The following is an 11,765-nucleotide window of genomic DNA, read 5'->3' as shown; positions in this document are numbered from 1 at the left end:
CTGGCAGAGGCTGCCCAGAGAAGCTGTGGCTGCCCCTGTCCCCCTGGAAGTGTCCAAGGCCGGGCTGGATGGGGCTCAGAGCATCCTGGTCTAGAAGAAGCTGTGCTTGCCCACGGCAGGGGGCTGGAACGAGACTACATTCGAGATCCCTTCCAAGCCACACCATTCCATGATTCCATGAACAGGCTCCTGGCGCACCGGGATCCGGGATCCGGCGTGGAGCCGGGCGGGGAGCGGTGGCTTGGGAAGGGACGCAGTGACCGGGGAGGGGACGCGGTGTCCGGGGAGGGGATGCAGTGACCGGGGAGGGGACGCGGTGTCCGGGGAGGGGACGCGGTGTCCGGTCCCGCCCCGCTGCCGGCAGCTCCAGCCCTGCCGAACCTCCACTGCGCCGGTGCCGCTGCCGCGGGCTCCGCGCCGGCGCGGGGGATGCTCGGAGGATGCGCCGGGGATGTACCAGGGATGCTCGGAGGATGCGCGGGGGACCCGCAGCGCCCAGGTAGGGCGGGGAAACAGGGAACGGGCACCGGAGCGGGGAAAAGTTGGGGGAGGGGGGAGGGTCATGCTACCCGGAACAAAAAAAAAAATAATCTCTTCTTTTTGAATATATATACATATATATGTATGTGTATGTATTTGTTGTTGTTATTATTATTTTTCAGCCCGCGCCGTGGTTTCCACATCCTGCTGATACAGGAAATAGGTAGCCGTGGTTATGGAGTTCTCTTAAGCCAAACAGTGGCAGCATCGCTTGGAAAGTTTTTCTGCCCCAAAGGCATCGGCAGCTCAGCTGGAGGGCTGGAGGTGAGGAATACTCCTGTTACCAGCTCCTTATTAAATTGTCGGGAGTGGCTGGAATTGGGGGTGAGTCGAGCCACACTGTTCCAGGCAGTGACTAATGAGGACTAATCCAGATTGTTTTCCATGTCTCCAGCAGAAGAAAGCGTGGCTTGTGTGGCTGATGGAGCCAGCCTTTCTGGAATGTGAATAAGAGCTTTCACTTAATGGGCATTGCTGTGCTGCCTTGATAACTGCACTTGATAAGCCTGCTGAAGCTAAATAGCAAGTTTTACATGTGGAAATAAAGAAATATTTATGTTTTTACATATATGTGCCCATTTATACGTATGCTTGTATTCAGAGATGTCTTATCCCACCTCCCAGTACTTGAAGGGATTTTACAGAAAAGGAGAGCAACATTTTTCACACACAGCAATAAGACAAGGGGGAACATTCTTAAACTAAAAGAGGAGAGATTTAAATTAGTTATTAGGAAGAAATTCCTTGCAGTGAGGATGGTGAGGCCCTGGCACAGGTTGCCTAGAGAAGCTGTGTTGGCCCCATCCCTGGAAGTGTCCAAGGCCAGGCTGGATGGGGCTTGGAGCAATCTAGTGGAAGGTGTGGAAGGTGTCCTCCCCATGGCAGGGAGCTGGAATGAGTTGGTCTTTAAGCTCTCTGCCAACCCAAACCATTCTGGGATTCTGTGATTTCTCATCTTCAGGAAAATTTAAAATCAGAATTATCAATTTATATTTGGTAGTTAAAGACGGCTGATCATAGAATATTTAACTTTATTTAACATAGTCTGTTTTTATTTAATATAGTCTATGTTTTGTGTGCTAAATGTATATTTTCTACATCTAATAGTAGATGATTCTGTTTCTCCTACTGCATATCTAATAGTCTGTCCCATTCTTTGAATCAGTGCTCTAAGTTTATAATATCAGAAGAATCACTGATGAAACAGGTGTTTTATTTTCTAGGGAGGACTGTAAGAAGAGCTGAGAATGAGATGGACTTACCATGAAGGACACAAAGCTCTGAGTGATGATGAGCTGCAGATGAACACAGTGTTTGCCTCAGAGGATGGATGTGAGTGACACAGGGAGGAAGCATTCAAATTACCCCAGAAAGGCCTCAAAGCAGGTGGCTCAAAGCTGCAGCCAGCAGAAGGAGGTGGAGATGGATTGCTCCTGCAGTCCTCCTGGAAGCTCTGCTGGACCTGCAGGAAAGCAGGAGCAGTGTGGAGACAAAGAAACCTGTGACACCTACTGCCAGAAACAAGGTGAGAGCCCAGCTGGGGAGTTTGCCCCCTCCAGCACCAGCTTCCCCCGGCAGAGTGAAGATGAGGATGCAGATCACTGTTCCAGGAAACCAGAGGCAAGAACAACGCTCCGTGGGGATGACAGAAGCGCGGCTCTGGAGGAGCTGCAGCCTGTCCCTGAGGCAGCTCTGCCCTATCCATGCAAGAAGTGCGGCAGCTGTTTCCGCAGCGCCGGCGAGCTGCGGGAGCACCGGCGCGCTCACCTGCTGGGCCGCTCCTACCGCTGCCCCACCTGCGCCAAGGGCTTCTCGCGCGCCGCCAACCTGCGCATGCACCGCCTCATCCACTCCAGCCGGCGGCCGCACAGGTGCCCCGAGTGCGACAAGGGCTTCATCCGCACGGCCGACGTCTGGAGGCACCTGCGCAACGTGCACAAGATCGAGCGCTCCATGGTGATCCTGGCCGGCGGCGTGGCCAGGAACCCTTGGTCCGTGGAGCACCGCAGCCAGCACGGTGCCGAGTGCCCGGATCAGCCTTGTCCTGCGAACCCAAACGCTCGGGAGGATGACTTCAAACCTTACGCCTGCCCGACGTGCGGCAAAGGATTCGATAAGCCCAACCTGCTGTCCAAGCACAAGGTGATCCACCGGGAGGACAAGCCCTACAAGTGTCAGGAGTGTGGCATGGCGTTTGTGCAGCTGCTCAGGCTCAAGAGACACCAGCAGACTCACTCTGGGGCACGGCCCTTCTACTGTGAGGAGTGTGGAGGGACCTTCACCCGGCTGGCATCGCTGCAGCGCCACCACCGCATCCACACCGGGGAGAAGCCCTACTCCTGTAATTTCTGTGGCCATTCCTTCACCGAGTCAGGGACCCTTCGCAGGCACGAGCGCACGCACAAGCTGGACAAACCTTAATCTGAGGTCTCTGTGGTTGCTTGGTACCTGAATGACCACAAACCTTAATTTGAGGTTTCTCTAGTTGCTTGGTACCTGAACGAGGTCTGCTCAGTAGGGCTGGAAAATCACTCCGTGGTATGTGCTCTGCCCAGTCCAGATCCATTGCCCAGCAGTGCCTGACAAGGAATGCTGCGTCACAGGGAGCTCTGGAACTTGCACTGGGAAGGATTGCACTGCCTGGCTTTGAACTGCTTTGTATGAGAAAATAACCTAATTACCCTTGAGTAATGAAATGGGAGACTTGAGGAGACTGAAACCACTCACACGTGCTCGCGCTGTCTCTGCTGGACTGAAGATGCATCCGCTTGAGCTTTGTGCAGGATGTGCAAGCAGAGGCTGTGAGAATTCACTGCATAAATCAGTCCTGCCCTCTTGAGTGTGATGCTTCTTTGACACTGGGTTTGGAGATCTTTAACTCACTAAGTTAGAAAAGTTCAGAGTTGTCCCTCTATTCCTTCTTTCCTTGTATTTTGCTGAGTTTTTCTTTCCGCTGCATTTCTTTTTATTTGGAAGGGGAAGTATCATGTTGGTTATTTAAAAAACAAACTCCACTTACAAATCAGTTCCTTAATAAACACAACAGTTATCAGCTGTATTCCAGAATGTTTCTATCTGAGGGAGTACCAATACTTTATGCATTTTGAGTGATGGGTTGAATGTCTGTTATTAATGGGGAAAGCTTTATTTTGACTATGGTGGTGCATGTTCTTGGGGTGACATTCATGTCTCTGATGGAACCACAGACACTAAATCTAACCAGCTGAGTATTGTAGAAGGAAATGCTTGAGGACTCAAAATTCAAAGAGCAAAAGACCAAATTTAAGCCACCTTTGCTACTCCTTGCACAGGAACTTTCTTCATTTAAATGTTTTCACACAGGGAAATTTCCCATAACAAAAACATGTTCTTGGTGTGTCCAAGTACTGCCCAATGTGTCTGTTAAACTCTTCACTTTGATTTAGATTCAAATGGTTAATGAAGAAAAATTTCCTTAGGCATTAGCCTGGCAGCCTTGGGCAGGTGTTGACAAATACTCCAAGAGGTGTGTAATGCCTCAGTGCCAGCAGTGGGGTTTTAATTTTGAAACTTAATAATGGCTTTAATCTACTTTTAACCACTGTGGTAGAAGCATCCAGTTTGTCCTCAAGTTGCAGCCTGAATTTCTTTTCCATGTCAGAAGGTTTTGATTCTTTGCTTCCTTTTTCCTTACCAGCTGCCATAATTTCATTAATTTCTTTCTAGGGCTTTCTGGCTTTTCAGTGGAAAGTTGTGCAGCAGAGTGAAGCTAAAGCTCCAGAGTAATGTACCTTTGCATTTATTAACATGTTATTTAATATAAAGTACTGATTGTGCTGTTTGTTTCCATATTTCATAGAATAAGAAGGGGTGTTGGCAGACAGCAAAGGGACAAAGCTGTTCTAGAGGTTATCATGCATTAGGTTTCCACACTCATTTTCTAATCCCATTTTGAAGTTATCAGCTACAATCTCTCCTTTTCATCATCCCGTTTTTCCTTTGGGTGTGGGATGCTCCTGCTGTGGGGTGGTTTAATATCCATTTAAACTGCACCACTTATGCACACCTTAATGTTGTGTGACAGTTCTGCCTAGGCAGTTATGGTAATTGGGAACATCCAGTTATTCTGCTTTTTGGTGCTAGCAGTCAGTGGAATTTGTACCTCTGGCATAATGGTGGAAGTGTTTTGAGCAAAGGTCTGTTATATGGGAAGAGTAAATGGTTGGTGAAATTAAAAGCACCAGGCTTAACTAAAAGGTTATTAAAAAGACACTTGCCTGGAAGGTTGACTTGCATATAAAGTGCTTGGATGTGTGAAAGGAGTAATTAAAATATGTGATGGTTTCTGGGAAAAGTGTGTAGAACTCTCCTCAAAGAAACTTCCACCAACTCCTGTGCAAGGTACAGGGATCCCCATGGAGCTTAATTTAACCCAGATACCAGCACTTCTGCACTTTACATTTTTCACATAAAGGTTTGGAAGTATCTCCCAGGCCCTGACCATCTCACAGTGTCAGTCAGAGTGGGTGATAGCCTAGAACAGACACAGCCAGTCATGACATGTGGCTGACATGGGGCAAACAGACCTGCTCTGCAGCATTAGGGAGGGTTTGAAGGGTTTCAGCAGGAGTAATTTTTCTTTGTCCAGAGTGGCTAGAATATCTGTTAGCTCATTTGGATCTGTGGAAGCCACAGAAGAAACAATTCCTTGGCACTGTGTTCACAGAGCCCTCATTGCCAGGGCATTACAGGAAGCCCTTGGACATAAGCACAGGCTGGAGCCCTCAGCTAGGATCCCTGAGGATCCTGATTTGATCACTGGATAGCATTTGTCAACAGTGGAACACAGAAATACACTTTGCTTTTTGCTAATTTCTCTGTTGCCTCCCTACATCTCTGCCCAACTCATTTCCATCCCAGGAAAGTGTTCTCAAGACTAAGAAGGTAGAACAGCACCAGCCCTGAAGATTCCAGGCCCTCACTGACCTGGAATCACCAGCCAGTCCTTGGCAGCTGCAGTACTGCTCTCTTAGTTTGTTAACAATGGTGTTGATGGTAAATTAGTTAATATTTGTTAACCTTTGCTACCAAAGGTATTGATGGTGAATATGTCCATGACTGAGGAGTGTGGATACAGCACCTTGAAGAATGGAAAAGCTGCTGTTGTACAATCTGTGTCCCCCTGCACACCATCCTCCTCCTCTGGCACTGCCTTCTCCTGGCATGGAGAAGTCTGAAGCAGGTCTCCCATGTAAACAGGGAGCACCAAGCAATCCTTCATTTGTCAGTTAACCCCAGCAAAGGGCATTGATATCTCTGGAGGAGGCAGCTTTTATTTCAAGTAAGGCTTCATCTGCCTCTGACCTTGAAACTCTGACCTGGAGTTTCTGTTGGCACAAGGAGCTCCCAGTGCACTTTTCCTCTTTCCAGACTGAAACCAAGCAGGGGCTGAACTCTCACCAACAGAACAGCACGGGTTTTTTTGCTAGGACAACAATCTGGAAATAGAAAGGAGAACAATGTCTTTTTTTAGGTGATTTCAGCTGTGTCTGATGCTTTGAGCAGTAGAACTGTGGGCCTGTGCAATGACAGAGCCATTTTAAAAGAGCAGGCCTGGAATGGCAGCAAGCCCTTCTAACAGCTAATACAAGTCTCTGCACCAGAGTGCAACCCACTGGTAAATTCCTGGTAGGATGTGCTGCTGAACCACCCCTGCTTAGTGGGAAGGTTGTTTTCCAGAGGAGAGTGTGCTCAGCGTGCTCCTCAAGTTTATGTAATGGCTTTCTTGTTTATCTGCTTGAAGAAATTATCAGAGCCATCAATTCCTTTTCTCATTAAGGAATCCATCTGAATTGTTGCTCTAGTGCTTTCCACCTGAGAACAGGAGCAGTGATTTGTTCTGTTTCTCCTCAAGCTTCCAGCACACATCACATTGACTGCAAGGGATTCTTAAGGAATGGCTCAGTGACTTCTGTAGTTTCTGGCCTTGGATGTTTCCAGGGATGAAGCATCCTCTCTGGACAACCTGTGTCAGCATTTCACCACCCTCATTGTAAAAAACATCTTCCTTAGAGCTAATATATGGGGTAAGCAAGGCACTGACACCACACTGCCTCAGCTACTGGCACCAAATCCAGAGGACTGGGGTTGTTTTTTACCTGGTGCAGTCTTTTAGATTGTCCATGGCATTCATGACTAGACAGAGAGTATTTATTTTCAGTTTAGTCAATTGAGATGTTACAGCAGCCCTAAAATAACTACAGCACAGGGGAGCACATGTAAACACAAATAATATCCCCAGGTTTGCCTACATAATTTCCTTCTCTGTTTGCAGACTGTGACACAGCATCCAGCTTGTAATGATGACACACTGATCACTGCAAGAGTGAAAAACACAGCTGGGTTCCCCCATCCTTGGCAGTTACAATACTGTAACAATAAAACCACATTTATTAGAAGCATGTTTCTATATAATCAGTCATACATATATTCACATGCTTCAATAGCACTGTGTGGCCTGGTGGTCAGAGACCAGGGCTTGGCTCTTCAGCAGGTTTTGACCACTGTGAAGGGCAGAATAAGAAATGCAGAAGAAACAGCTGAGCAGTGTGGGACATCCTCCCAAAGTGCAGGGGGCAGTGCTGGCAGCAGTGTCCTTGTAAAGGTCTGAGCCACCAAAGCACAAGGGCAAAGCCCTGCCTCTGCTGCATCCCCCAAACTGGAAGCAGGTGCTTGGAAAGACATTTCAAGCCAGTGCAATAAACCAGAAAATGACACTCTGAGCCCTTCAGGGGAATAACTTGAACAGGGGAATCTCGCTGGCAAAATGTTGTTGGTCACCAAGTGAGGCTGGGTAAACCAGGTACTCAGCACTAAATTTTCCTCTCCTCATTTGGAAAATCCCTGGGTTCTGGCATTTGGGGATGTAGCAATAACTAGCAACAAATTATAAGAAAGAAAGAAAAAAAAAAGGGCAAAAATGCTTCTTGTCCATTTATTCTTTGCCACAGACAGGTGAAAAGAGTATTTTGTCAGCAGTAGCTCTTAATGATTTCACGACTGCACATCCCTTTTGCGCTGCAAGTTAGAAATGTCAGTTTAATTATTTTATAATTGCCTCAGCTCTAAGGTACCTGAAAGAAATCGATTTTGCCAACTGCTCCTGGGCTCTGAAAGCAGCTGACTTTCAGAAAAGTACTCAGTGCATTTCTACTTTGAAAAGAGGCTCTGTAGAAAGGAGAGTGAGGGGTGCAAATAATTTTGAAATTACTCTGTAGTTCCCTCATCCAGTGTGCTCCGTGTTTGTATGGGTTGTGTGTTTTACAGGGCTTGTACAGCTGGCAGGAGGATTTGGGCTTTAGTTTGTGTGAACTTCAGGCTCTTCAGGCATCCCAGGCTCCTCATACCAGACACACTGCACGGCCCCAGCAATCAAAAAGTTTGGGCTTCAGGATATTTTCCCCAAAATCAATGACTACAGTGCAATGAAAAGAACAAGCATTACTAATGTATTCATTCTGTCCTTTTCTTTTAATAAAATTAGCTATTGAAAAACTTCTATTTTAGCAAAAGCTGCAAGTTAAGGGCCTGAGGAACCTGTTCCAGATGAACATATTCCAGACATAGCCTTGAATAAAATACATCTGAAACAAAAAAACTGCTTCCCAACACTGTTCTTTACAAAGCTAATCTCTAGTTCAAGACTTTAGAACTCATAACAGTAAACCCTTGGCTTTCTTTAGGTCGCTTCCTAAAATGAGCCCCAATGGGTTATTTATTAATTCAACAGCAGTAGAAGGCATGAGATGGCCTTCATCCTGTTATCTTTACTTCCAGCAGGGAGCACTACTGATTTCTACCCCTAATTCCTACATGAGGATTAACTTTATGAAGACACCTATTTTTTTCTCCTCATGTTCCGGGGAGGCCAGGGGACACATGGGAGGCACCATGAGGCACTCATGTCTTCCTCAGTGCTCCAGCTCAGGCACCTTCTGGCCACGCTGTGGACAGCCCTGGCCACGCTTCAGTCACTCCTGGGCTCCTTGGAGCCTCAGCTGTCCTCGGTGGGTGGCAGTGACAGGCGTGGCTCTGCTTCTGGCCCTGCCCTGGCCCACTGGGAGCTTCCAGCAGGCTGGATGAGGGGCTGTGGGGGCAGCAGTCTGGAATGGGGCCTGGAGTCGAGGTCTCTGCCCCACTGTGAGGTGCTGTGATGGGCAGGGCTGGGTCTTGGCCTGTGGCTGTTCACGAGTGAAGGTTGCTGTCCTACTACCAGGCCAGGTGTGGCCTCACAGGGGCCTCTGTTCTGCCTTTCCCAGCTCTGCTCTCGTTCTCCTTGGCACATCTCTTTGGGGCTGTCCCCTTGGCAGTCGAGCTCCAGACTGAAGCAGGCTTTCCTCTCTGTCCTCGCTGGCATTGGCAGCACTGCCTCCACTGCTGCTCCTGCTTCTTCCCACCGAGAGCTTCCAGCGGGGAGGGCGAGGGGATGGTGGGGAGCAGGGGCTGTGTGGGGCGGCTGCCCAGCTCCCTGCCCCTGCTGCCTTCGCTGCCTCCATGCTGTGATTCAGGTGCTGCTATGGCCCCGTGTTATAAACGAGGCTGGCAACCTCTCGTAGGTTAACTCATTTATTAAATTAAAAACTGAGAGCGGGGACTCGAGATAAGTCCCAGCCCCTCACAACAAACCAGAAAATAGATAACAAAACAGTGTCCACACTGGGAGATCCCTTGGACTCGAGTTTCTGCAGAGGACCAGGTGCCGAGCGCCTGGGCAGTCTGTACGTTCTTGGCCCCTCGGGGATTGGTGCGTTTTCGATCCTTGTTCTGAGTGGCTCCTCTTGTGGTCTCTGGTTGGTTATACGAGGGTGCAATCTGAGCCCATCATTTCTGAATATTCAGTTCTTCTAGGTTGGCTCGTCATCTAATCGCAGTTCAAGTTGGTGTGCTCACCCCATGAGGTAATTTTCTAGAAAGTTCCCTTCGCTCCACCAACCAAATACCCGTCAGCCCTTCCCCAGTGGATACACACTTACACTGCAGCACCTCCATCTCGACAAGCCACTATTTCATAACCTGCCCACAACAATTCATCAGCGATTCTCACATACCCATTCATAAACAATTCACAACTTCACAGCAACTAATTAACAACCTACAACTTCATTACAATTATCAATAACTCTTAATCGCACCTCAAAATATTAACACATTTATAACACCAGGCTGCTGTCTGTGTCTCTGGAACACAGCAGCCACCCTGCTCAGGATGGCACGGGAGCCGCGCCGCAGCGAGTGCAGCAGGGCCTGGCCGCGCTCCCCGGGGCTGAGCAGGGCCACTGCCTGGCTCTCTGCTGCTGCTGCCTGAGGGCCAGAGGCTGCAGAAGCTGCTGCCCTTTCCTTCTGTTGTGGCCTGGCAGAGTCACGCACAGGGTGCTCCTCGTCCTCAGGAGCTGTGGCCGGGGCAGCAGCTGCTGGCTGGGTGTCCCTGGGAGCTGCCAGGGCACAAGATGTGCTGGGCAGCTCAGCGTCTGCCTCTTCTCCCAGTGGCGACTCGGGGTCCACCAGGAGCTGTGGGTAGAGGGGGTTCACCCAGATGGTGTGGATAGTGATGGCATTCCACTTCTCCTCTGGTAACTCTTCCACGCTCCTGTCTTCCTCTTTGGCAGCTGGTTGATCTCCAGTTTGGGGAGAAAGCTCTAAGAGTCCTGTGCCTTTGCCAGGCTCCATGTGTTTTGGTTCATCATGACAGGGCACATTGTCGCTCTCATCCCCACTGCTGTGGGTTTGGACATCCTCCGAGGTGTCCCCGTCCTCGATGTGCAGCCCTTGCAGGAGTACCCTGGCTGCTTCTATTGCCCACAGCCAGCGAGCTTCCACCTGGTTTGGGGAGGGGCTGGGGGGGAGGTCACCCAGAATTTCATCACAAGTGGAAGCCTCTGCCCAGCTGTGAGGGTCTGTGGTGAGCAGTGCAGGGCTTTGGCCTCTGGCTGTGCACGAGTGGTTTTCCACTTCTTGCTTGTGCTGCAGGCTGGAGCAGGCATTCTCCTCCCCATCTGGTGTTGCCAGGACTGCCCTCACCTCTGCCCCATGCCCCTGCACACCGAGAGCTTGCCGCGGGCCAGAGGAGGGGCTGCGGGGGCAGCAGGGGCTGTGTGGGGCGGCTGCCCGGCTCTCTGCCCCTGCTGCCATCGCTGCCTCCATGCCCTGGTGCAGGTGCTGCTGTGTCCCTGGCTCCTGCCTGTGTCTCCGGAACACAGCCGCCACCCTGCTCAGGATGGCACGGGAGCCGCGCCACAGCGAGTGCAGCAGGGCCTGGCCGCGGGCCCTGAGGCTGAGCGGGGCCACTGCCCGGCTCTCTGCTGCTGCCGCCTGCGCACCAGGGGCAGCACAGGAGTCACGGTGCTCCTCAGCCTCCTGCGGGGCTGCCCGTGCCTCACTGTGTGACATCTGCACAGGGGACGAGAAGGATGAGGATGAGGTGGCCCTCTGGGGTGGAAACAGCTCCCCTGGCACAGCAGCTCCCTCCCTGATGGTGATCCCGGCCCTGCTCTCAAGGCAGCTGCGTGCTGCCCATCCCTCACCTTTGCCCTTCTCCCAAACATCAGCCACCTCTGCTTGTTGTGCCTCTCATCAGTGCTCGTCTCCTTGTCCATGGACATCTCGCAGTCGCTCCGACACTGCCGTCCACCAGGAGGATGCTGTCTCCTGATGGAGCTGCTCTCCTGGAGTGGGCATCCCGGGCCCTTTGCCCCCTTTTATAGCCTGCTGCTCAGGGCGCGGCCCAAGCGTCACAATGGGATCTGGGCACACACAACCCCATGTCACAGATGGGAACAGTCTGGCTGGGCTCCCAAGTGTCCCAAAGGGCTCCGGGCACAGGTAAGAAGTCCACTGTTTCCCCATTTATAGGGAGCTGTAAGACACAAGAGAACAGAGAGCCTTCAGGAGGCAATGGAAAAGAATCTGGAGATGAACCCTTGGAATAGAGTTTTGAAAGAAAGGAGACCAAATATCCATGATGATTTGGAGTACTTAATGTCTCTTTAGCTTTAGTTGAATTCCAAACATTTCCATCCTAATGTGATTGGAAGTCAAATGCTGAATAGCCTTTCAAGTGTGATTTTTACTTGTACTATCTTTTGTCTAAGAATACCAGAATTGGTTCATCTTCTAGGAAATACAAACTGCTGAAACACGGGGAATTGCTGTGAAGTGTTGGCTGAATCTGGGTTTAGATGTGATTGTGG

General features: G+C 50.1%; 2 protein-coding genes across 2 annotated transcripts; one reads left to right on the top strand and one right to left on the bottom strand.

Moving 5' to 3' along the window:
* The first annotated feature begins 298 nt into the window (after window positions 1–298).
* On the top strand, window positions 299–6,017 carry ZNF648 (zinc finger protein 648). The gene is made up of 3 exons (XM_056498022.1): window positions 299–499; window positions 663–804; window positions 1,764–6,017. Exon 3 carries the CDS (start codon window positions 1,867–1,869, stop codon window positions 2,959–2,961), a length of 1,095 nt encoding a protein of 364 aa, XP_056353997.1. The 5' UTR covers window positions 299–499; window positions 663–804; window positions 1,764–1,866; the 3' UTR covers window positions 2,962–6,017.
* Window positions 6,018–9,132: 3,115 nt separating this feature from the next.
* LOC130256411 (uncharacterized) lies at window positions 9,133–11,353 on the bottom strand. Its single transcript, XM_056498021.1, has 2 exons — window positions 11,100–11,353; window positions 9,133–10,965 (listed from the first exon to the last, which is right to left on the bottom strand). The coding sequence occupies exons 1-2, from the start codon at window positions 11,175–11,177 to the stop codon at window positions 9,712–9,714; spliced, it is 1,332 nt and encodes a 443-aa protein (XP_056353996.1). The 5' UTR covers window positions 11,178–11,353; the 3' UTR covers window positions 9,133–9,711.
* Window positions 11,354–11,765: the final 412 nt, after the last annotated feature.

This window comes from Oenanthe melanoleuca, chromosome 8 (genome assembly GCF_029582105.1).
Source record: "Oenanthe melanoleuca isolate GR-GAL-2019-014 chromosome 8, OMel1.0, whole genome shotgun sequence".
NCBI classification, from domain to species: Eukaryota; Metazoa; Chordata; class Aves; order Passeriformes; family Muscicapidae; genus Oenanthe; species Oenanthe melanoleuca.
Note: the sequence above shows the minus strand (reverse complement) of the source record. Positions and strands in the feature narration are given on the sequence as shown.

Excerpts from the sequence above, each read along its gene's own strand:
- ZNF648 (XM_056498022.1), top strand. The coding sequence starts at position 1,867 with ATGGATGTGAGTGACACAGGGAGGAAGCATTCAAATTACCCCAGAAAG.
- LOC130256411 (XM_056498021.1), bottom strand. The coding sequence starts at position 11,177 with ATGTCCATGGACAAGGAGACGAGCACTGATGAGAGGCACAACAAGCAG. Across the intron at positions 10,966-11,099 it reads TGTTTGGGAGAAGGGCAAAG|ATGTCACACAGTGAGGCACG; the intron begins GTGAGGGATGGG and ends TCCCCTGTGCAG.